Here is a 24,068-nt window from a genome sequence, read left to right on the forward strand (position 1 = left end):
ACCTCTTCCCGATCTCCTACCCACTTCCCTCTTCAAATTAGCCCGCTGCCTACCTCGAAAGCCAGCTCTCTAAACGCAATGAAGCTCATCGTCTCCGGCGCGACGGGCTTTCTCGGCCGCGAGGTCGTCCGACAGTCCCTCGCCGTTCCCGCAGTGACCTGCGTGGTCGCCCTCGCCCTTGTCCCGTCTCCTTCACCGACGCCGAGCTCCTCCCTGGTTCTGACCGCGGCAAGCTCGTCGTCGCCACGGTCGCCGACTACGGCGAGTGCCCTCCCGACGTGACTGCGCAATTTGCGGGAGCGATCACAAAAGTCTCCCATACTAAGTAACACTTAATACAGTACAGTACCGTTTTACGTTTTTCAATCACGTCTTGAAACACGTGGTGGGATGGGTGTGCTAGACCCTCTAGATCTCCAAAACTACATACGTTTGATGATGCGAGATATTTGAGTAAACAACAACATCCAGTATGCCCAAGGGAACACGCATGCTTAAAGTTTAGTTCTCTTGTCTCTTGGACCACTGAATCAGTGGCCGACTGGGTTATTGGAATGCGCTCGCTCGATTGGCGAAGGCCAAATCCAGCCAACATGGAGGATTGCTAGCGTCTGCTTCTGGAGTGGCTAGAGAACGTCGCCACGAGCGCACGGCTATCATGAGGGATAGGCCAAATCGGCAGCTATCTTACGTACCTATTCCGCCCGTAGAGGACCCTCTAGACCTGCCTGTGTACATGACTACACTCGTTTGCCAAAAGTGTGCTACATCGTCTCATGTCAGGCCATTACTCATCGGATTATTCCCAACCCGGTCCGCTCGGTCATCATTCCTTCCTCATCCGAACTCGAATCGTATGCGAGTGAGCAGAGTGACTATGCGCTCCGAAACGTTACGGTACTCATTGCCGAGACTGGCCGGCTTGCGTCCGACAGGCGCCGCGTTCCTGGAATCCACAGCCGTACCCGGCCAAGTGAGACAATGATAGACACAAGAGTATGTGAAAATTAACTGCAAGACTGGTCGGAAGGAGGGGATGGGGGACAAGCTTTGCGGAATTCCCTTTCCATCACTGAGCGACCCAAGACACACCCCGAGTCCGCCATCTCCGAAGCCTTTTCAGCTCCGAGACCTTTTTCAGGCAGCTTGTAGACAAAAACTACGATTTTCTGAAATCTGCAATTGCCTGAAAAGAGCTGCTGCTGCCTGACTCCTGCTATTGCCCTGCGATCAGCTCTTCAAACCAATTCCTGATCCTTCCTAGTGCTTGCTGATCCCCGGCTTGGGTTGACTCCAGGTCTTCGTCAACCCATCCATTGGTAAAACCGCCCCCAAAGTCTACCAGCCATAAGTTGTCGTCCTTATCGACAAGGACATTCGTGGGCGATGCATCTCCCCACCCTAGACCGCTTTCGTGTAAACCGATAACCATGCTCTCCAGTTCATCAGCCCAGCGAGGGAGGTGTTTCAAGCTTTCTCTGTCTTGAGCAACACAGTACAACGTGCCAAGTATGCCTGGTCGCTTGGCTTTGATGTAAACGAGCAACATCCCAATGAGGCGCGGCCCGGACTCAGAGTCGTGGTCCACGACGAGGCCGTGGAGTCGACAGATGCGAGGGGAAAGCTCTCCATCAACCTTATCTATCGCTCGGTAGATAGCCAATTCACGAACATTGCCTCGGCCGCCAGGACCGAACCCTTTGAAGAAGTATTGAGCACCGGAGTGTGCGATAGTGACCCTGGAAGGGATTGAAAGCAGTGGGTGGCGATCTTTTCTTGCCGGAAGTTCGATGTCCCGCGAGGAATACCCACGAAGTGCCCAACCATCAATATCCAGATCAATGAGCTGCTTTGAACACAGAGGTTCGCCAGGGAGGATATCCAATTCTCTCACGAGCGTTGGCTTTACGGCTTGGTTGTCTTCGGTGAGCTTCGCCTCCAGGTAGAAAGACCTCGAGTATAAGTAGTCGTGCAGGACGAAGTGCGTCTGCACTGGTAGTTGTGGCTTAAGCTGGGTCATCAAGGTGGTGAATGGCTGCTGCAAGCGATCCAGTGCAAGCAGTCTGAGTTTGCCGTCGACGGCCTCGTCCAATGAAGCCAAGTTCTGGCGATAGTTGTGGAGAATATGTGGTGCTGCAGCCAGATTGCTGGTTGACCAACGAAGATGGAACACAGCTCCAGGACAACGGACAACCATGTCGAAGCCGTTGTTGACATCTTTCACATAAGTTAGCCTTATGAAGTCGTGCATGGTGAACCGAAAAGCTGAAAGAACAAGCCTTCACGAATGGGATGCGCGTGGAACGACAAAGTAGTGGATTGCCTGAATAGTGAATGCGAAGAGACAAATTCTATGTGTTTTTTTGGGGCGGGGGCAGATTCTTATAAGGTCCGACGACCCCGCATTGTCCCTCGTGCACGTATACGAGAATACGAATTAAAGGGGTGAAAAAGAAAAAGGAAAAAAGAAACAAGCATCGGCCCAGTTGACGCTAGGTTGCCGCCCCGCCCCCAGTAGCGAAACGGATCACCGCAAGGTCTCCAGCTTCCACAACATCTCGGTAGTCCTTTTGAAGTATTTGGCCTTAGCCCTGAAAAAGTAGTGCGCACTTCGCCAAGAAGACTTGATTCTGGTTCCGCTCGTCCCGTGCCGTCGCAGTATCGCTGTCGAAGATGCTTTGCTTATCCCGAACGCGGATTCAGCAGCCGTAGGAGAACCGTATGCGGGAACGTACGCTGATGCCCGAGACTCTATACTAAACATCAGCCTGAATCACAATCGCGGGCAACTAACTTACCTAATAATCACCGTCTTGAATCGTCTGGTTATGCAACTCTTCGATCATCTGGTTGTACGAGGCTATACAGTCCCACAGCCCACAAGGGCCATCTTGAAAACTCTGAGTAATCTCGATATTCTCGCACCGAAGCAATCTTCTAAAGCCACCAGCGGTAGGACGGGACCAACGATTCGCCTCTACAGCGTCTGGGCAAAGCTCTGCACTTGTAGGGACATATAAGGTGCCGCTAACAAAGTGTCCACAGAAGTTGGATATGGTCTGATGTTTGGACAGTTGCGACCTTGCCAGTCGTGTCCATCAACCAGTCGAAGCGGGGTACTCATCGCTATTGGTCCACCACCAACATTTCATCAGCCGCCTCACGTCGTGGTCTTGCTGCGTGCGTCTCTTCGATTCGCTTTGGGCCGAACCCTTAGAGCCTGCATTACTTGCGCTGGCACAGATGTTGTGCGACATTTGCCTAGGTGTGCTTGAGCACCACAAAGGGCTGCTTCCCCCGGACAGCAAGGCGCCGCCGACCCCCGGAGACCGCTACAGGCTGAAATTCAGACACCACGAAACGATCGACAGCCTCATCGAAGCTGGGCTCGCGGGATGCCAGGCATGCCACATCATGTGGAGCCAATACCCAGAGTCATACTGGACGGAGGCTCGTGGCCGCGGCAAGTCCAGGGATGATTCAGAACCAGACGCAACGTTCTTCCAGTGTTTGCTCACTTGTTGGCGCAGAGGGGATGGGCTATCCATACAAATGATCCTCTTCTTCGCCGAAATGCCTGGCCGGAATCGCAGGAACGTCTACCAGGCAGCGTCAGCCTCGTCCTCCACCACGATCCAGTGCCATCGGATGCGGCGCTGCCTGCGATGGTCTCCGAAACGACCGCCTCAGACGAGACTTTCTCACAGGCTCGATCATGGATCGAAAATTGCTAGTCCAGGCACTCTACGTGCAACATTAGCAGGTTCAAGGACTGGTATCCGACCCGGCCGATCCGAGTCAGCCCACTGCCAACAGGCAGAACCACGCAGACGACCAAAGACAAGGTCTGGCTCGTGCTCTGCGCCGAGGAGAAGCCCTCGTGTCATATGCGACCCTCAGTCATTGCTGGGGCACAGTCCAACCAATCCGGTTACTTCGAAGTAAAGTCGAGCAATTCAAGGGTGGAATCAACATGAGCGACTTACCCAGGGCGTTCCGTGAGGCCGTTGTCGCAGCCAGGAACCTCGGCGTCCTTTACATATGGATCGACTCGCTCTGCATCATGCAGGACCAAGACGACCCCCGCGACTGGAATCAAGAGGCGTCACTCATGCACAAGGTCTACTCCAACGCCGTTTGTAATACCGCAGCTTCCGACGCCGCAGACGGCTCTGAAGGACTCTTCCGCACTCGAGACCCGCGAGCTCAGCGCAGTCGCGCGAGCTTATGGATAACCGGCCTCGACAACGAGTACGACAACACGTGGATTCCTGTCACAGTCGTGCACAAAGCCCTGTGGGAAAAAAACGTCACTTTTTCGCGGCTGAACCGCCGTGGCTGGGTATTTCAGGAACGCATTCTGTCGCCACGCATCTTGCACTTTGGCAAGGCCCAGGTTTTCTGGGAGTGTCGCGAGCTCGAGGCCACAGAGTTCTACCCAGATGAGTGGCCGATCACACGTGAATTGCACGAGCCTGACACTCTTTTGAAGGCACTCGACCTGCAACACTACCTGGCGCAGCTGCCGCCAAGTATGTCTATGACACTCGAGGACGCACGGGCTGCCTTGTACGCTGGCATGGTTGAGCTGTACACTACACGCACGCTCACGCATCCCAGCGACAGGCTCATCGCGTTCTCGGGCATCGCGCAGCACCTCGAGGCCATGTTCGGGGACGAGTTTGTCGCTGGCTTGTGGCGTTCACAGATCGCGGGCGATCTGCGTTGGTCCACAGTGGTTGACGATGACAAGCCAAGACATCGACCGCTGCGGTACCGCGCTCCGTCGTGGTCGTGGGCCGCGGTCGACGGGCCCGTTCGTATCGGCGGATGGACAAAAAAGGGTCTGCTACTCGAGGTTGTCGGCCTCCATCTCGAACCTGATGACTCGCAGGACAAGATCTTCGCAGCAACGTTTAGTGGGGGGTGGATCGAGCTAAAGGGCTTTGTCAAGCGACTGCAAGTGGACACAATCGCAGGATCCCGTGCGATGCAATCTTGGGGTCTAAAGGATGGCAGTCTGCTCGAGGTCGTCCAACTCGACGTGTCAGAAGAGCTCGACTTCAAAGTGCTGGGTGAATCGGCACAGGTAGAGTACCATGGGCCGGGACTTTTCGCTATGGTACATTGCGGGCCCTCCATGATAATAAGCTTGCTCCTGCTAGAGCTGACAACGGAGCCTGGGGAAACGCCCGTCTTGTTCAAAAGAGTTTGTAACGCATGGATCGACAAGGGGGATCGAGACACGGTGGAGTGGGCCCAGGAGTTTGCTTCCGTCCCCGAAGCCCTGAGTCACTCAGTCCCCGGTGTTGAACGGCATGAGGATGGGCAGCACACGATTAGGGTCATATAGTCTACAGAATGTCGAAACCCTCACGGACCAATTTGTCTTGGCCCTGTTCGGTGCCATCTAGAGTCCAGCTATAATATCGAGTTCGCCTCACGCATGGCATCTTCACTATCGAAACATGAGACGAAGACGTTTGACCTGCGGTTCCCGATACCATCACTTGTGGAACCTGTCTCAATAGTGTTGTCCAGAACCACTGGCCTCGCGCCACAAGAGGCACATCCTTGTTGTCCTTAGTTAGATGAATATATCTCTACCGGCACTGAAGATCCAGCAAGTGGATTGCCTTTGGACGAGCGGAGATCTGCACTACTTGCGCCTTATCCCTTCATGGTTGATCCGTGCACAAAGAGACAATAGCTATACTTCATACACTCTCCCCGCCCGAACGCTTGGTTCACGGACTGGCGACATGGGAAGGTCGAGGCCGATAGTCCGCGCCTGAAGGAGTCGAGCTGACAGTATAAGCCTATCAGTATTTGACCTGAAGCCTCGCATTTCCGCATCGACTTCAATGTCTACGAGGGTCCGAAGCCGTGGCTGAATTGAAGGGCCGCAGGGAAGGAGGAGACCGCATAATGACAGGATCCGCACTAACAAACGGCCTGTTGAATCCTGGACCCCAAGTGGGACGACACGGAAGCCGCCTGCGATGTGAGGAAATACGTCCCATAGGACCATGGCGCGGTCTTGATCACGACGCGGTTATCGCGCCTAGTACAGCTAGCACCGCGGGGACACTCACGTAAGCTGGTCAAGGTGGACGGCCCTCTCGGGAGAGCCATCCTCGAGGCGTGGTATGGTGGTGATCTGGGAGAGTGACGTGTTGACCGATTTTAGTCGGTCTTTTCTGACTAGATGCAGGCCCCCGGGCCGGCGACCTCTTGATTCTCCTCGACAGGATGCCGCTGGCCGGCTACGAGAGGGCCCTGGGCCCTTGACCCTGACCACGCGGACACTCTCATAACCGTCAACAATCTGGACACATCTACGCGGATTAAGGCAGGCGAGCCGAAGCGGAGGCGATGTATCAGCGAGCGCCGGCCGCCCGAGAGAAGGCCCTTGGACCTGACCGTCCCAACACGCAACTGGTTTTGCGTAACTTAACATTACTGCAGGAAACCACAGTTGAGACGACACTCTGTGCTTTAGAGCCAGTGGCTGACTCAACAAGCAGAGAGTTTCAGGGCAGGAAACCTCTGGAAGAGGGCTACGACGAAGCTCCTGGTTCTTCTCTGCACCGAGCGTATTAATGTGTCAAAGGGTCAAGTCGGCGGAAACGACGACAGTTAGCGGCAGGCTGTGGCTTTGTGCTTCCTGGGTTTGCTTTTCGTGGATAGATGCTTAACTTAACCACGCTAACGTACGTTATCAGTGAGTGGCCCATATCAGCGAGTGGCCCACCCTCATACTACCCTAGAACAACCCGCCTCAATTGCAACACATCAACACTAACAAGCAACTATTATTACATCGGAAACAGCTGAATCTGACGCTTCTACAGCCTCCTGGCAAGTGCGTACATTATGGCCAGGCTTGCCGCACACACCACAGCAGCGAACCCTCGAAGGGCCCCCCCTTGTACCACTACCATCCAGCTGCATTTCTTATACTCCCTCTCTACCCACGGCCCCCTGGCCTAGTGCCTCCTGTGCACCCTGTATAGTAAGTGATCCTCTAAGCTGCACACGTGTTCTTTTGGCTCTCCGGCGCTTGCTTAGTGCCTCGTTGGCCTTGCGGAGTGAAGCGTTCTCTAACTCGAGGATGGCTACCCGGTGTATCACAGCTATTGTACCCTTAGTAAGCTGGTTAACAGCAGCTAACATCGAAGTCGGGGAGCTGTTTTGATGGCTGGTAATACGAGTCTTGATAAGCGTTGACTGCGAGTTGGCTTCTCGGGGGTTATGGGGTGTCTGGAAGACCCAAGGTTGTATAGTGCTAGGCCGTAAGGTCGGGGGTGTCGGTGTACGAAGCTTAACATCTAGCTTAGAGAGCACCCTATCTGGGTCGTACGGTACAAGGCCAGCACCTGCAAAGCCACCCTGTATATTCTTCTCTGTTATAGAGGCAAAGAAGGCCTCGCGAAAGGAATAGAGGAACTCGAGCTTGCTCATATGGTTAATGTGCATGCGTATTAAGTCCTCGACTTGGCGACCGTACGCCCGCTTCAGTAGCCCAAAGCAGCCAATATCGAGTGGCTGGAGGAGGTGGGATGAATATGGAGGCATGCAGAGCGTGATAATATTGTTCTGCTGGCAATGGAGCTCGAATTCGGTCGAGTGGTGGTTCTCGTGGCCGTCGAGGATCAATAACCGGTATTTGCCTTTCGTACGAGGTGCTGTATGGAAGTCAAAGTGCTTGATCCAATCTAGGCCTACCGCATTGGTAGTCCAACCATTATCGGTGGTTGCGATGCGCCAGTCGGCCGGGAGGTTGTACTCGGTATACTAGTTCGCGAGGTAGTACTGTGCGGCCAAGATGATGAAGGGGGGATAGCCCAGCCGAGGGTATTAACTCCCTGGATCACCGTTGCCCATTCGCGGTTGCTAGGCTGGGCTAGCTTTGCCTTACTACGGCCATCCGAGGTCGTAACTACTATACCCGCGAAGATGATGCCCATCATGAACCCAGTCTCGTCGAAGTTGTAGATATCGTCATCCACAATACCGTACTTGGCCTTGACGTTCCGAACAAGGGCAAACCACTCGCCAATAACCTTTGGATCCTTACACTTAGCCCTCTGGTAGTCGTATCTACGCGTATAACGCGTACGGAGCTCTAGCTGGCGTTTGACAAATCGATGGGCCTAGAGTTGACCGACAGGAGGCGCGTCGCGTACGCGTAGCAGTTGGTTGGCTATATCTTCCACACTATATAATCTAGGTGGAAAAGCTCGCGTAGATAGCTTAACAATATATTGAACAATAGCTTCTTCTTCTGACTGAGTAAGCTTCTTCGACTTGGGCGTACTGTCGCATCGTGCAGGCTTGCCGTCGCATCGGCGCCCTAGAGTCTTACGGGCGACCCCGTAAATCTCAGTAGCGGCTCACACGCTTAGATTTTTATCGTTTTGAAGAGCCCCGAGGGCCAAGATTATCTGGGCTTCCTATGAAGTAGATGGCATATTGGGTGACTGAGAAAATTAGGTGTTGAGAGCGAAGGTGTCGCGTCGCGTAGAAAGTGGGCCACTCGCTGATATGGGCCACTCGCTGATATGGGCCACTCACTGATAACGTACGTTATAGCTACGGGCACCGTTGTGTATCGAGGGGTGACCCAGGCGAGAATCTGGGACTTTTTCCCGGTTGCCTATGCCGCGCTGCAAGGTAAGGTTCCTTCCACATTTCTAGCCTACTTTGTTGGTTTGACACAAAGGGTACTGACCGATTCTCCCTGAACATTAAGGTACCGCACAGCCGGCGCATTACATAGTTCTTGACGAGGTTTTCTGCGTCACCCTTGGCCAAGATGCTGCCGCGGCCAATGGCATCCAGGAGCTCACACACGAGATGTGCTACATGCTCGGTCGTGTCAAGAAAGCCGTGAGCATCTGTCCCCCGGCATATTATGCAGATATTGTCTGCACACGTCAGCGGGCGTACATGGCGGACCTGTTCTCTGATACGAGCGATACGACTTCCGTGAACGGTGCTTCGTCGACGAGTCGTGCAGGTTATGGCAAGGAAATATCAGCTGAGGTTCATAAGGATCTGAGAAACTCGATGTACCACATTTAGCGGAATTTGTTTGAAATTCGGGTGACCACAGTTAAGTTCAGCCCGGGCATATGTGGATGCCTGCGACGGTCACAACGCCAGGAAGATGCAACATGACGCCCACGCCACTCAGGGGGCCGGCCCGCATAGTCCTGCGTAGAACTAGAGCCTTTCTCCCTCCTCTTATGAAATGTGTAGCCGACATCGGAAATCGTCTTCACGGCGGTGGTCGTCAAGGGCATGAGGAATGGCGAGGGCAATGCCATGGGCAAGACCCACCCTAGAGACCGGCGCGCTGCGCTGCCTGGATTGGGAGTGGGGCATCGACCACGGGTCACGCAGGCTTGGCAGGGGTGAGGACCTTGCCCACGAGGCAATGGAGTGTAGGGCGAAGGACCCTCTTTGGTGACAACATCGACCGGGATCTCGCTTAGGAGCAAGGCATAACTGCATCCCATGGTTGAACATGGCCAACACGAAAATGAACGTGCGCGGCTCCTCCTAACACTTCCCTTCATGTGATGAGTGCCCTAAATCCTCGCGCTACCTCATTTTGGCAATAACACTCGTGCGAATGCGACATCCCCAAACTTCAAGCTCGAGGACCCGTCCATGCGCTCTCACAACGGGCCGGCGTGCATCCACAACCAGGGGATGCCTGTCAGGAGTGCGCGAATTCCTATTTTATGTCAAAAGGGAACAATCAGCCTCTTTTCGAAGCGATGCCCACCTCGCATCGTGTCACCCTTTACTGCTTGTCCGTTGTTGGGCGATGGCGTCCACCTATGATGATGCTAGCTCTGAAGAAAGAACACCCACATCCTTCGTGACCCTTACGTGTACACTGCGAGTGGACTCAGGAAATCATGCTAATTATCCGGTCGGATTTTGGTTGTTATTATGGCATTCGGAGGCCCGCGGCATTGGCGCGAATATGAACGTGGGGGTTATAGCATCTACAAGTTGCGGGCGTCTGATTGATTCTTTCGGGGTGGTATTTCGAAGACAGGGAGGTATACTTGCCTTGTTCTCACATATTGAGAAGTAGTGGGGAGCAGCCCCCTGAGCAGCCAGTGCGGCGCCGAGGACAGAGGCAATCTTCATGGTCCTGAAGCGGGACGTTTGTGTTCTGGAAGGGATAGTTGGGAATGGGGAGGGAGGATGTTTTGCTTGCTGGAATGGATGCTGAAGGTCGGCGCTGGTTGTCGATTCTTATACACGACTGGCCTGCAACTCCATTTAGTGGCCAAGGGGAAAGCTCGGGACATTCAGAGATTACATACAAGCAACCGAGCAGCATACCGCTTTCAATATTGAGTATGGAAAATGCCGAGAGCTAGAGTCCTCCTTTCGGCGAATTTCCATCTCCATGTGAGGCATCTTTGCATTGCCATGCGGGCTTGTCGACTGCTTGGCTGTAGCAAGCCGCGACGCAGTAATCAGCGGCAGATTAATCGAACGGAGGGAAGCTCCGGGAATGATGGTGAAAGAGGACTTAGTCCTCGCGTCTGTGCTTGGCCAAGATCTTGGCTGTAACAGTAATGGCTGTCCGAAGGTGATCAGATGAGCGCTTGTGGGCACGGTGAGCATCGATGCAAGGCAAAACCATGACGCTGGGTTTCCAGCAAAAGCAGCAACAAACAAAACAGCAAGTGGTATTGACCAATCGCGGAGAGAAAGAGAAGCCGGGGTCTGTGCCAGCTCCCGGCTGTCACCGTTGAAGCGAGTGTCGACAGAGCGGTGTTGCATCGGACGTCCAGCCACCGACACAGCCGTATCGAGCGTGACACAACTACGAAAGTCTTGGCAGAGGGGAGACCAGACCGCGAGTTAGTAGAATGTCGGGCATAAGCTGTCGGAGCACGCCGCAGCCAATGGGAGGCCACGGCGGCACGTGCTACGGCTGAGACCCAAAGAACCCCCTTATTGGAATTTGAGTTTGGGGCTAGCCTTCTCAAAGCGTCACCCTCGACGTGCAAGAGGCCCCCGGCCGGCTCGCTCTGCCTCGCAGCGAAGAGGGGGTGGGCTGTCCACTGGACGCGACAGAACCGAACCCGCTTGCTCGAGGGCCAAGCCAGGATATCTAAGCGAACATCGACGATGGAGCGGTCCAGGACGGGCTGCGCGACTTGCCGCAAGCGCAAGCGCAAGTGCGACGAGACGAGGCCTGCCTGCCGGGCCTGCACCTCGCGCGGTGTCGAGTGCGGCGGCTACAGCCTGGAGCTGCGCTGGGGCAACGCTGTCGCCTCTCGCGGCCACCTGGCCGGGGCCACGACTTCCGTGAGGCCACCGACGTCCAAGCCGGCGGCCCGACGACAACAGCAACCGCAGCAGCAGGAGCAGCAGGACCAGTCACAGTCGATGTCACTGTCAGTCTCATTATCACAGTCGCCAGCAGCGGCTGTTCAGTGCGCCCTCTCGCCGCCAGAAGAGGAAGGCGGCATAGGCAGCGTCATCGGCGCCACAGTCCCCGTCGCCCATCAGGTCTCGTCCCTCCCTCCTCCGCCTTCAGCAACCGGGGCCAACCAAGTCGGGCCGGCCTTTGAGAAATGTCAGTACCACCATCCTGCTTATTCATGTAGCCTCTATCAAGCTGTCTGTCGGCTTGGGGATTGCCTAGCGTCGGGTTCTAACAGGTGGGCGATGTGCAGTCCTGCGGATTGGGCTTCGAAACCTGTATGCTTCCAGCGCCGATGCCTGGGTCGAGACCATGTTCCGGGAGCTGTCTGCGGACTCGCTCGCTCTCAAGACGGCCGGCGCCGCGCTCCAGACAATGGTTGACGAGGGCCGGTCGCCTCGAGCCCTGCAGGCGATCGGCGACACCATCCGGACACTTCGCGAGGAGTTGCACCAGAGCCGCGGTGCCCTCTGTGCAGCGACAATGTGCGCATGCCTCCTCCTTTCCTCTCTGCAGGTCAGTTCCCGCCCAGCAATCTCAAAGGCACCGCCAAGGCAGGCTATTGACAATATCTGTGGATGCTCCAGCTCGTACAAGGCGAGCCCTGGACTGGCAACTTCAAGCTCATGACGGACTTATACAACCTTGGCGGCAGCCTGGATGCTATTCGACCCGACCCTCAGACCGATTTCGCCCTGCGGCATCAGCTCGAGGTCCTTGCGATGATGGACATCTCCTTTCTCGTCGTCGGCAGAACCACCCCAAGTGTTGGTCTCTGGCCCAGATTTAGAAGATTACAGGACACTTGGGCAGGAGGTCGCTTAAAAGGCAATGAGACTGTCTCTGGTCTGCCCCGGTCTCTGCTCGACATTCTGGCTCGATCGTCGGTACAGCAAGACGCCCAAGTCGAGCAAGATCTCTGGCTATGGACAGGTGACCCGGGCCAGCTAGTCTCGTGTCAGCACTGGGATGCAGTCAAATATGCCGGTCTTTTGCGGCTCCGGAGATGTCGCCGCTATTCTTCTCCAATCAGCAATATGGTGGAGCCCGAGACCCCAAGCAGCGTCGCCTTGCCGTCCAGCGAAGTCATCTTGCATCGGCTGCTCAGCTGTCTCGAGGCCCTGCTCAACGGTTTGGAACGACCCGAGTACCATGACCTGCTCATCGCTCACTCGACATTGTTTCCAATGACGGAAGCAAGCCTCATGGTCTCGACCTTGCAACAACATAGGGACTGGATCCGTCCACTCAGCAGGATGCGGAATCATGGCTCGGAATATAATGGAGACCACCCACGTAACGTCTCCATACTATATGAGCTCTTGGACGAAGCTTGGAACGCTGGCCAGGACTTCCATGACATTGATAAGGCAGCACAGAGACGAGGAGTGGAGATTGCTGTCTTTTGAAAAACCAGGAAACTTCGTGAACTCACCTGCCTTTAAGCCGTCACATCATCCGTAATACATTAGTTTCCGTGTCTATGCCCTAGTGTGGGTCTAAGAAACCTGGTTATTTTGCGCCAAAGTGCCTCGAAGTTGCGTTCTTGCTCAGGTACAATGAAAGCTGCGTTGTCTGTGAAGAAACCGTACAGGTCAATGTGGAGCTCCATGATTTTGACGGGCCTGGGTAGTGTCTTTTGGTCAACAGGGGGCACGCTAGAAGTGCTTGGCAAGTAGATTCTCATATCACAGGTCAGTCCTCAACACGTAGGTTGTGGGCCATGCCAAAAACGCTCCAGACGGCACTGTCCTTCTGCCAGACATCGTCCCGTCGAGCAGTGGCATGATCAACGCCGTCTATTTTGTCAACAGACCACAGTATCGGCCTGCCGCCTGCATAAGACTCGTTGTCATGGTAGTTCGCCACCCATAGATCGTTCTGGCAAAGAGGGCTCACCGTGGCTACATGCTCTTCGAGTGTTTTGGCAGCAGCTACGTGGTCAGTGGAGGGATCTTGGAGGCCCCTAGATTTCTGCCAGGATAGGATTAGGTTTTTCAAGGTCGGCGCCTTCGATAGCCTTCTCGTGGCGACGTTGGCATTCTGTCTACCGGGTGCGGTGGGGAGGGCCCGGCCGGCGTCGCAGATGGGATTTGTGAGCTCGCCAAAGCCTGGTCGGAGTGGCGGCTGCTGCACGACGTTGTTGGTATAGCCGTCGATGGCAGGACAGGTCGCACTGATATCTTGCAAGTCGTGTCTGAAACCCGGTTCTTGTCAGCCAAGATTTTTCCGCATGCTTGGGAGAAGAGGGCTTATAAAGTGCAAGCCGGCTGGGCTCCAGCCCAGACGTCCTCCGTGAAGGCGATGCTCCCAGCCTTGAGGTCGACGAACATCTCGACATATTCGGGAGTCTCCTTATCGAGGCTAAAGCCATTGTAGTCGATATGAGCCAGGCGTCGCGGCCATTGATCAAGCTTGGCCTCATCCATCACCTCACCATGCTCCAGAACCAGGCACTTGGTCAATGTTGGCTTGGGGTTCCTCCAGCAATGCCCTAGGTACGCCATCCTGACAATATTGCGCGCTCTGCTGGTGTCAGCCTCCCTCAGCGAGATCAGTGGATGTATGCGCGGCGTCATAGTCGACAGGTCATCTGGTGGGTTTGCGACGGGATCTGAGTATGATGGAATGTTCGGCCTTCCCGCGGTCGAGATGCGCTCCCACTTCCTTTTAAGTTTGTTTTCTTCCATGGGCGGCGGAGACGCATGTAGCCCCACCTGACTCCTTCCAGCAGGTCCTGCCGCACGGCTTCGCAGACATACATTAGCTTCGAGCCCCGTCTGCACTGGGACAGTGGTGTTTGGGGAGTCGCGGGGCGTAGAAATCTGGCCCTTGGATGGCAGCGCACACCGCACTTTTCACAAGCGTGGAAAGACATGGGTTTCCTGCGAGTCTACTCGTGACCGCAAGCAGTCCTCGGCGGTTCAAACCAGTCAGTTTTCAAAGAACAGATGGAGCTCTCGTTCCTGGTAGCATCCAAAGTGCGGGCCTTTCCCCACCTACTAAGCTTGGGCTGTGTTTCGGTTGCGTAAGCCAGGTCGCAGGCCTGCCTGCCTGCCGTGCCGGCTTAGCCTATTCAAGCTGGTTGAGCCGAGGCTTGGGCCCTGTGTCGGATGCGTCAAGTCCTCCACCAAAAATCCGGGGTCCCGTCTCCACGTTATCTCCCGCCGGGATTCTCTATGCGGGCTAGCGGCCGCGATAGACCAGCATGCAGATCAGATGGTCCGTGATTGGGAGAGTCCATATGGATTCATGACGACTGAACTGGTGAGATTAACGAGGCCCTGGCCCAGCAAGATAAAGCTAGCCGAGAACCTTAAGGTGACCAGTAGGTTGCGCTCAAGTGGACTGTAGTGGTACTGGCCCATGGCCTATCCTGGCACGCTCGACCCTGCATGCACGCAGCACGGCCCAGCTCAAGGTCCGGCCTCGTCGTGCTCCAAGCCCGTGTCGGGAGCGTGGCAGACTGCGAGCACTATCCGCGACAAGGCTTAAGTAGCTTGCTTATCACCTCCACTGCCTCCGCTCCAAGCTTAATTCAGTCTTCCTTTCTTCAAGCGATCGCATCGTGAAACCTCATCATCATCTCTCATCTTGTCTGTGTGCCCATTACGACCATTTGAACACGAGAACTCACCATTGACCCCATTGAGCACCAAGCCAACGCCCTGCAACACCAAGACACAATGACATCTACAACCCCTCCAGGCACAGTTGCGTTGGTAGAGTGAGATGACCTCGCTGATGACGCGCGGGCAGTGACTCGCGGAGACTGTAATCAATGCCTCGGCTGACGGCGAGAGGTGTGTCCTCGTCGAAGGGAACTGTGGCATCACGGAAAAGCCATCAAAGTGCAAGAGTACCGTAGATAGCACCTATGACGAGCATACATCAATGCTGTTCAGCTATGTTCCGGCCATGCATGCCACATCGCAGTCCAAATCCAAGGCTCTTCTAACTCTGGGCGATATTGCCATTTGGGGAATATGTCAACCTGTAGCAATCAATGATTGGCTGGTTTTGAAACATTGTCATGAATCCAATGGCTACAATCCTGTTCATCCAGCTGTATGGCCCGTTACTGGCTGGCTGAAAAGAAAAGGGCGTAAAGTATTCGGCGTCGTCTTGTGTTACAGCTGAAATCGGAGTAGTCTGCCGTATTTCGGAGTGAAGGCCTTCCTCCAAGATACCCTTAGCGTCGACGAGGATATCAAAGCAATCATCGGTTCTCAGGGTGTATCAGGCACGTGCTGAGGCTCTCTGCTCTTCCCCATACCGTCGATGGCCATGCTGAACAACGGCTAAATCAGGCCAGGCGCATGTGTGGGGTCTACGAACTGCTGGACTTGGGCCGTGAGCACCTGGACCATGTTGGATCTTCGTTGTTCCCGTTTCGACTCCCTGCGTTCAGCACGACCGCCGCAACGACACATGCCGACGAAATCTGCCGCTACTTTGGATTTCTTCAGCGACAGTAAATCAATGGTATTTTCACGCCGGGGAGGGCAGGCCATGCAGCAAAGTGCGGGGACAAACGACCCGCTAATCTCGCCGGATCGCCCGCGCCTAGACCTGCCGCTTTCGGCTTGGTGCCTTGACAACAAAGACCCTTGCCAGATGCAAATCGACGGGCGGCTATCGCTCCGCGTCCCATATCGAACGATCTGGAGTCCGCTCTTCGGCTGCTCAGCCATACTACTGCCGGCCTATCAAGATGGGACGCTGCAGGGGGCAGCATCGCTTCTGAAGCCGATGTCGTTGAACCCGTCGAAGATATCCTCCGGACCTTGCCCGAATGTCGGTTTGTCGTAGACCCACAAAAACGTCGCATCGCATCTTCGACCATTCTACGCGCCATCTGAGCGCGTTCGTGATCGTTCTTGCTCTTCAGTCGCTGGGCGAGAATGCTACTCACGACGAAGCCAGGCTGGCCGTCTTCGTGGCTGAATGCTGCTCGGATCTCTTGCTCACCACGACTGGAAATGAGAATCCGTGCTTCTGCTTGAAACCGGGACTCCTTGAAAGCCCGTAGAAAGTGTGAAAGTGAGTCCGAGGGACCTAAATCCCAGCTATGGCCTGATCCGGCGCACTCATCGAGACCGGTACAGTGGCAGGCTGCAGGATATAGACGGCACGTTTTCGTTCTGCAGAGAGGGATATGTCCATGATCTTAATCAAATCTGGCCTTCCAGGCCATGCGGATGTGCTCCTGCAGCATGGGGAATGAATCTAGACCACTGTGACGCTAACTTCAGGACATAAGAGACAGTGGGGCAGGGCTGTGATTGGCTGCGGACCCACAGCCGGGGTTTCTGAGTGGGTTCGTGCGCAACATTACGATAGGATGACATGCTGTTGACGCGCCTGTGTTGCACAGTCTATGTTAATGTCGACTTCCCAGAACGGACCACGTTGGGCCTTCCTCCTCCTTGAAGAAACTTGCACGCTGGTCCTAGCGACTTTTTAGAGTCTGACCCTTGCCATCATCGCCGTCCACTGTTGCTTCCTCCCTGTTGCCCAAAGCACTTGGTTCATAGAAGCGATTGCGACTCTGTACGGGAGCAAACACGAGGCAAGACATATAGCCAGCAGGTCTTCAACAGGGTCTGGCTTTAGCACGTCTGACGAGATGCCACCCCAAGGACGAGGCTGTGAACAGTCAACGTGTCGTCCTAACGAGCCGAGAGAATCATATAAGAGTAAAATCTTAATGAGCGGATACCAAGAGCCTAAGAACGACTCCACAGATAGCGTTCACAACAGCCAATGGTAAGCACGACGTCTTACTACGCGACTATTCCGCACGAAAAAGACGCACGCACCTCCCGGCGAACTGACCAAATTCTCTGAATGATGAACAGCACTCGCCGGGACTCGAAAGCCTTAACGCAGGCAAGCAGCGATATCACAGAGTGGCACATTATCGAGGACGACGGCGACGACGGCGATAACGTCCGCGCGGCAGATGGCGAAATTCAGCACATCAACTGCGGGCTGGCAATGAACGAAGAGCTGCGAGCGTCCGTCGCCCAGCTCGAAGAAGAAAAAAGCCAGGCTCGAAGAAGAAAAAGTCATCCTGGAGCAGCTACTCGAGGAGCACAGGATGCAGCGGCAGGGCAAGCTGCAGCGATGCCGGTACACCCCGAGCAGCAGGAAAGGGATATATCGTCGTCGCCCAAGACTGACATACGAGACGCAAGGACCACAGACTTACAGAAAACGAACTCACATATAAAAACACAGAAACACGAAACATACAACACGAGTATGTCTACAACAACAACAGTCGACAGGACTTGGCGGTTGTGTACCATAGTATCATCATTGAGGTGGCCACGGTTTTGATGAATCAGGAAGACGGGCAAGGTCTACCTCCAGTGAGGCAGCTTAGTCGAATACGCGCAGAAAACTACTGGATGCAGAGCAATATCATAAAAGGCTGATGCCAGCATGGGTGGCAAAAGATGAGGTCTGCAATGCATATGTTGTTGTGGACTGAGAGAACCTCGACCAGATCCCTTGAACCACATGTACAAAGTCTGGAGAACGACACACCGACAGGAAGCAGCATCTCCCATGTGCATGCACGACTTGCGATTAAGACAACCGATTGTCGCCCGCTGCAAGCACGCCATGGTGGAATGGGCCAGAAGCACCACCTGCCGCAGGGGATTTGTCCTGTCTCAACTCTTAAGACAAAGTGCTTGCATGCAAGCCGCGATTTCATGTACCTCAATCTCTTAGCTTTTTTAAGAGGCAGGTTGAGTCGCACTTGACTGCAGCATGGCCATTAAATTGTGGGTCTTGCAGCTTTCGCAGCCATATTTGACCCGTACGCTTTGTGCTGAGTGCCTGATGGTCTTCTGATCACAGCTACCCAGCAGCATCACGCAATTAAGCAGCACAGTCTTCCCCTTACTGCCTCGAGATTTTCGATTCAAAATTGCTGACCGAGTCGGCGGCATTGTCTAGCATCATTCCTACCGTAGAAGTCGGGTCTTCATCGATACTAACGTACGTTATCAGTGAGTGGCCCATATCAGCGAGTGGCCCATATCAGCGAGTGGCCCACTTTCTACGCGACGCGACACCTTCGCTCTCAACACCTAATTTTCTCAGTCACCCAATATGCCATCTACTTCATAGGAAGCCCAGATAATCTTGGCCCTCGGGGCTCTTCAAAACGATAAAAATCTAAGCGTGTGAGCCGCTACTGAGATTTACGGGGTCGCCCGTAAGACTCTAGGGCGCCGATGCGACGGCAAGCCTGCACGATGCGACAGTACGCCCAAGTCGAAGAAGCTTACTCAGTCAGAAGAAGAAGCTATTGTTCAATATATTGTTAAGCTATCTACGCGAGCTTTTCCACCTAGATTATATAGTGTGGAAGATATAGCCAACCAACTGCTACGCGTACGCGACGCGCCTCCTGTCGGTCAACTCTAGGCCCATCGATTTGTCAAACGCCAGCTAGAGCTCCGTACGCGTTATACGCGTAGATACGACTACCAGAGGGCTAAGTGTAAGGATCCAAAGGTTATTGGCGAGTGGTTTGCCCTTGTTCGGAACGTCAAGGCCAAGTACGGTATTGTGGATGACGATATCTACAACTTCGACGAGACTGGGTTCATGATGGGCATCATCTTCGCGGGTATAGTAGTTACGACCTCGGATGGCCGTAGTAAGGCAAAGCTAGCCCAGCCTAGCAACCGCGAATGGGCAACGGTGATCCAGGGAGTTAATACCCTCGGCTGGGCTATCCCCCCCTTCATCATCTTGGCCGCACAGTACTACCTCGCGAACTAGTATACCGAGTACAACCTCCCGGCCGACTGGCGCATCGCAACCACCGATAATGGTTGGACTACCAATGCGGTAGGCCTAGATTGGATCAAGCACTTTGACTTCCATACAGCACCTCGTACGAAAGGCAAATACCGGTTATTGATCCTCGACGGCCACGAGAACCACCACTCGACCGAATTCGAGCTCCATTGCCAGCAGAACAATATTATCACGCTCTGCATGCCTCCATATTCATCCCACCTCCTCCAGCCACTCGATATTGGCTGCTTTGGGCTACTGAAGCGGGCGTACGGTCGCCAAGTCGAGGACTTAATACGCATGCACATTAACCATATGAGCAAGCTCGAGTTCCTCTATTCCTTTCGCGAGGCCTTCTTTGCCTCTATAACAGAGAAGAATATACAGGGTGGCTTTGCAGGTGCTGGCCTTGTACCGTACGACCCAGATAGGGTGCTCTCTAAGCTAGATGTTAAGCTTCGTACACCGACACCCCCGACCTTACGGCCTAGCACTATACAACCTTGGGTCTTCCAGACACCCCATAACCCCCGAGAAGCCAACTCGCAGTCAACGCTTATCAAGACTCGTATTACCAGCCATCAAAACAGCTCCCCGACTTCGATGTTAGCTGCTGTTAACCAGCTTACTAAGGGTACAATAGCTGTGATACACCGGGTAGCCATCCTCGAGTTAGAGAACGCTTCACTCCGCAAGGCCAACGAGGCACTAAGCAAGCGCCGGAGAGCCAAAAGAACACGTGTGCAGCTTAGAGGATCACTTACTATACAGGGTGCACAGGAGGCACTAGGCCAGGGGGCCGTGGGTAGAGAGGGAGTATAAGAAATGCAGCTGGATGGTAGTGGTACAAGGGGGGGCCCTTCGAGGGTTCGCTGCTGTGGTGTGTGCGGCAAGCCTGGCCATAATGTACGCACTTGCCAGGAGGCTGTAGAAGCGTCAGATTCAGCTGTTTCCGATGTAATAATAGTTGCTTGTTAGTGTTGATGTGTTGCAATTGAGGCGGGTTGTTCTAGGGTAGTATGAGGGTGGGCCACTCGCTGATATGGGCCACTCACTGATAACGTACGTTATTGGCAGCACATCAGTGTTTCCCAACGCTATCTCTATGCAACTTGCCCTGACGACGACGACGCAGGCTGCTGTGCTTGCGAGCCGTTCTCACCGCCGCCGCCACCACCACTGCCACCACTGCTTCTCAAGCTCTCATACCGCGCCACAATCTCCTCCACCATCCTCTTGATCTTGCCCGCGGCCGGAAACTTGGCCGCCAGCGTGCCCAACAGCTCCACCGCCAGCCCCAGATCCTCGATCGCGCTGCTCTTCGCCAGGACCACCGGCAGACTCTCCGGGCGCGCGGTGGTCGCATACACGAGGCTCAGCACGCTCGTGTACACGCTCAGCAGGTTCAGCCAGTTGTACGCGAACCGGCGCTGGCGGTGCATGCTCGCGGCCTGGCGGATCGCCATGCTCGCCGCGTCCAAGCGTGGCGACCCTCTCGGCGCTGGGCACCGGGAGCAGCGGTGACGGCCGGTACAGGATGGCCAGGTGGGTGTAGTAGTTGAGGTCGAACCAGGTGCTGCTCAGGTGCGGGACCTGGGCGTGGGTGTCGGGCAGAGGGAAGGGCATGGCGCGGCGCCAGTCGAGGAGTGTTTCGCGGTCGTGGTGGGTTTGGTGTTGGTGTTGGTGTTGGAGTTGTTGCTGGTGGTGGTGGTGATGATGAGGATGTTGTGTAAGACGTGGCGAGGAGGTGTCGGAAGGGGGAGGATGGGAGATGCGGTTTGAGTAGACGAGGCGCGCTGTCTTGCTGGCAATCTGGCGGAGGCGCAGGATGTGTAGTGGGATGGCCATGATGGATGGCTTCAGGGGTTCGCGGGGGCGATAGACGGCTGACGCATCTTCCTCGTCGTCATCGACATCGGCGAAGGGCTGCGGCTGTTAGTTGCCTTCGTGCAATGACAGAGGATGGGATCTTGGAGTGCTCTTCCACTTACCTCGACTTCAATATCGTCATCGTGGATTGCAAAGGGCCGGCCAAGCGCCGTGGACACCAGTCTAATCGAGTATGCAATCAGTAACGGGTTCATGCAGGCAGGGACGATAAGTACACAGCTGTCCATCATGTAGATGGAGAAGAAAAGTCGCTTCCTCTGCTGAACAGCAATAAAGGGAAGGTCCTCATACGTCGACGCGGAGTGCAACCCAATGCCCATGGCCAGGCGGGCGCCTAGTCCGACCAGAAACCATGAGTCTACCAAATCGCTTTAGGGATGTCTCTATCTTATGGGACTTGGAAGACTTACTTGGACCGAGCTGGTTGAAAAAAGAATAGCAGACCTGCAGCATGATAGCTTCGAGTGCAGCCTGTGTACAGGTTCGACGTCAGCATAAGCTTCTGCCTACAATCTCAAAGTCACTGCATGGAAGAGCACTCACCAAGTCGCCGTATCCAAGTGCAGCCTCGAGATACTGGAGCGCCTTGCTGTAAAAGAGCACCGACTCGGACTCCTCGGCCAGCGTGGCCGCGCTATAGGTAGTCGAGCCAATTGCCAGCACCATCCATATCTTGAATAACGACAACGGCGACTGCGCCACGGGGTCGTCGGGGCTGGCGAGTGCTCGGGCCAGGACACTGCTGAACTCCCCACGCGCCAGAAACGGGTACAATGTGTGCGTATGTGCAAATTAAAAATCAACCAGGTGCTGGATATGCGCCTCATCAGGTAGCGGCAGCGAGGCGAGGGATATGCCAGTGTCGGTAATGTCGGCTAGTGATGTATTGCCAAATAGAGGTTGCGGAAATGTTGTGGATGGACTGCCAGGTCCTGCTATGGGAAACGCCGCCGCCAGAAGGGTGGATGGCGACATGTCCTCCAGGACATTCTCAAAGACAAAGTCGGCTTTGTCGGGCGTGAGGCGGCGCAGGACCGTCTGGGTGAGCCGTGCGAAGGAGATGCCCGACGACGAGCCCAGGTGCCGCTCCGCAGTGGCTTGCAGGGACAACGTCTTCAGTTCTTCGGCCAGAGAAGTCTGTGGTCTCTGCTGCTGCTGCTGCTCAGCAATATCGAGCAGGATGGGGTCGAACGCGGCAAATGGATCTAGGGCCGTTGGTCCTTGATTTGATAAGCCCTGCGGTGGCATGTCGCCCTGCTCCTGGCCTGTCTGCTGCGAGTTGCCCATCATCATCATCATCATCCTGGCGGCCGCGAGCTGTTGTTCGAGGTCTTTGATGCGGGCCTCCAGGCCTTGCACGAAGCTAGCAGGATGTTAGACATTGACGTGGTCATGATTACCCAGACTTGTCACTAGGCAACAGTCACGGATCCCTCGAGACGACCTACGCAATGGGGTATGACGCGAGCTGGCGATCATCGTCGAGGAAGCTGCAGGCGACGAGGGCACCGCGGCAGTTGTCGCATTGGGGCAGCTTGCGGTCGCATCTCTTCTTGCGCTTGTGGCAGCGCTGGCACGAGGCCTGGGCCTGGGCCGAGGGCGCGCTCTGCGGCGGCGGAGGCATCGTGTCGGCCGGCCGAGGGGCCTGATCCGGCTCGAGCAGAGGGTGGTCAACCCTTGTTGGGCGTATAAGTCATGCCGTGCGTGTTGCCGGCTGTCGAGAACAGGCCACACGCGGGAGCCGTCGGTGCTGGTGGTGCTGAGGAAAAGTGGAGGCTACCGGTCAAGGCTGAGATGGCATAGGTGGCCGCGATCGGAACGGACGAACCATCAGGCTCAGTCAATGCAAATGTCTTCTCGAAGTGGGACTGCCGGCAGCTCATGTGACGAAGCCACTGGACCTTTTTCCTTCTTTTTCTTTCTTTGTTATCTGTCTCTGCCCCTCTTAAGCCAGGAGTCCACGACTGCCCCTTATAGCGATGACCGTCAGTGACTCTAGCGAAGTAGTGGAAGTCGATGCCGTCGCGTTGGTGCTGCAGGTGTGTATCACGCTGTACGGCATACAGTTTGTCCTTGCAGGGTGTTGGATCAGGGTGTGTTACGAGTATGCTGCTATTGCCGGAAGGGTGACTCTTGTCAGCCTAGCGCGAGCCCCGCATGAGCCACGCCCAGTGCGGGCGATGTGATCCGGTACGGATGTTTTGCCTGCTCGGATCTGGATTCTGCTTCCAGCTGGCCGGGATTTCCGGGGCTGATGAGAGGCTGCCACGTGAAGCCAGGGTTTCGGCAACCTTGCAGGGCCAGCAGAGAGGCCTGGACCCGATGAACACAACCCCAAACTCAAAGCCTCCTCGGAAGGGATGGTGCGTCGAACCCCTGGAGATCCCCGAGCAAGATAAGACCCTTACACAAGATAAGACTCTTACAGAGGCCCCCGTCGCCAGAGCATCTCTAGCCCAATCAGCAGCCACACTGGGGGAAAACAGCGTACGCCGGGCTGGCCGGGCTAAGCGGCCCACCAATGTTGGCCCTAATTAGACCCGGCACTCTTCTGCAGCCCAGCCCGCATTCGTGCTGTCGCTCCCGCCTGCCTAGCGAACTAAGGGGAAAGAAACTTTCTCCATGCAGCACATGGAACCATCTGATACCCCTGAGCGCCGCCTTTGGCAGCTACCGGGCTCGGGGGCTTCCAATGCTTCACATGTGTTGGCAGGAACACGTGGTTGGCGTCAAAAACCCCCGTTATCGAGCCCAGTCCAGTGAGCCGTTCAGGCCCCATCCTGTATGTACGTGCTTCCAGCCTCCACACCGGGTGGGCCTAGAGGAGGGTCTGCTGAGGGCCGGTGGCCGTCTCTCGAGCAGATCATTTATGGAGGCCCCACAAGTTGAC

At 55.2% G+C, this 24,068-nt stretch overlaps 6 protein-coding genes across 6 annotated transcripts; 4 read left to right on the forward strand and 2 right to left on the reverse strand.

The window, feature by feature from the left end:
- Positions 1–78: 78 nt before the first annotated feature.
- B0I36DRAFT_366276 (uncharacterized protein) lies at positions 79–329 on the forward strand (the record flags this gene model as incomplete). Its single annotated transcript, XM_046159269.1, has 2 exons — positions 79–180; positions 234–329. 2 exons carry the CDS (start codon positions 79–81, stop codon positions 327–329), a joined length of 198 nt encoding a protein of 65 aa, XP_046007874.1.
- Positions 330–1,216: 887 nt separating this feature from the next.
- On the reverse strand, positions 1,217–2,197 carry B0I36DRAFT_250792 (uncharacterized protein; the record flags this gene model as incomplete). The annotated part of the gene is made up of 1 exon (XM_046150565.1): positions 1,217–2,197. One exon carries the CDS (start codon positions 2,195–2,197, stop codon positions 1,217–1,219), a length of 981 nt encoding a protein of 326 aa, XP_046007875.1.
- A 1,686-nt stretch (positions 2,198–3,883) lies between these two features.
- On the forward strand, positions 3,884–4,819 carry B0I36DRAFT_211704 (heterokaryon incompatibility protein-domain-containing protein; the record flags this gene model as incomplete). Its single annotated transcript, XM_046148918.1, has 1 exon — positions 3,884–4,819. A coding segment is annotated over one exon (936 nt), but the record flags the coding sequence as incomplete, so codon positions are not given.
- A 6,168-nt stretch (positions 4,820–10,987) lies between these two features.
- B0I36DRAFT_331249 (uncharacterized protein) lies at positions 10,988–12,993 on the forward strand. The gene is made up of 3 exons (XM_046154958.1): positions 10,988–11,617; positions 11,718–11,980; positions 12,052–12,993. Exons 1-3 carry the CDS (start codon positions 11,167–11,169, stop codon positions 12,871–12,873), a joined length of 1,536 nt encoding a protein of 511 aa, XP_046007877.1. The 5' UTR covers positions 10,988–11,166; the 3' UTR covers positions 12,874–12,993.
- Positions 12,994–16,889: 3,896 nt separating this feature from the next.
- Positions 16,890–17,968, forward strand: B0I36DRAFT_331254 (uncharacterized protein). The gene is given in 4 exon segments (XM_046154959.1): positions 16,890–17,233; positions 17,326–17,484; positions 17,498–17,599; positions 17,673–17,968. The coding sequence occupies 4 exon segments, from the start codon at positions 17,094–17,096 to the stop codon at positions 17,905–17,907; spliced, it is 636 nt and encodes a 211-aa protein (XP_046007878.1). The 5' UTR covers positions 16,890–17,093; the 3' UTR covers positions 17,908–17,968.
- Positions 17,969–20,391: 2,423 nt separating this feature from the next.
- B0I36DRAFT_386946 (uncharacterized protein) lies at positions 20,392–22,802 on the reverse strand (the record flags this gene model as incomplete). Its single annotated transcript, XM_046161128.1, has 7 exons — positions 20,392–20,755; positions 20,823–21,214; positions 21,280–21,536; positions 21,589–21,649; positions 21,722–21,871; positions 21,983–22,541; positions 22,627–22,802. 7 exons carry the CDS (start codon positions 22,800–22,802, stop codon positions 20,392–20,394), a joined length of 1,959 nt encoding a protein of 652 aa, XP_046007879.1.
- Between the last annotated feature and the right edge of the window lie 1,266 nt (positions 22,803–24,068).

The sequence above is a fragment of the Microdochium trichocladiopsis genome (assembly GCF_020744255.1).
Source record: "Microdochium trichocladiopsis strain MPI-CAGE-CH-0230 chromosome Unknown B0I36scaffold_9, whole genome shotgun sequence".
In the NCBI taxonomy this organism is placed as follows: Eukaryota; Fungi; Ascomycota; class Sordariomycetes; order Xylariales; family Microdochiaceae; genus Microdochium; species Microdochium trichocladiopsis.

Bases quoted from the DNA above. Each gene is read 5' to 3' on its own strand.
- B0I36DRAFT_331249 (XM_046154958.1), top strand. From the start codon at position 11,167: ATGGAGCGGTCCAGGACGGGCTGCGCGACTTGCCGCAAGCGCAAGCGC. The intron at 11,618-11,717 runs GTCAGTACCACC...GGCGATGTGCAG, and splicing joins CGGGCCGGCCTTTGAGAAAT to TCCTGCGGATTGGGCTTCGA. The intron at 11,981-12,051 runs GTCAGTTCCCGC...TGGATGCTCCAG, and splicing joins TCCTCCTTTCCTCTCTGCAG to CTCGTACAAGGCGAGCCCTG.
- B0I36DRAFT_331254 (XM_046154959.1), top strand. From the start codon at position 17,094: ATGCCACCCCAAGGACGAGGCTGTGAACAGTCAACGTGTCGTCCTAAC. The intron at 17,234-17,325 runs GTAAGCACGACG...AATGATGAACAG, and splicing joins AGCGTTCACAACAGCCAATG to CACTCGCCGGGACTCGAAAG. The intron at 17,600-17,672 runs GTACACCCCGAG...CAAGGACCACAG, and splicing joins GGCAAGCTGCAGCGATGCCG to ACTTACAGAAAACGAACTCA.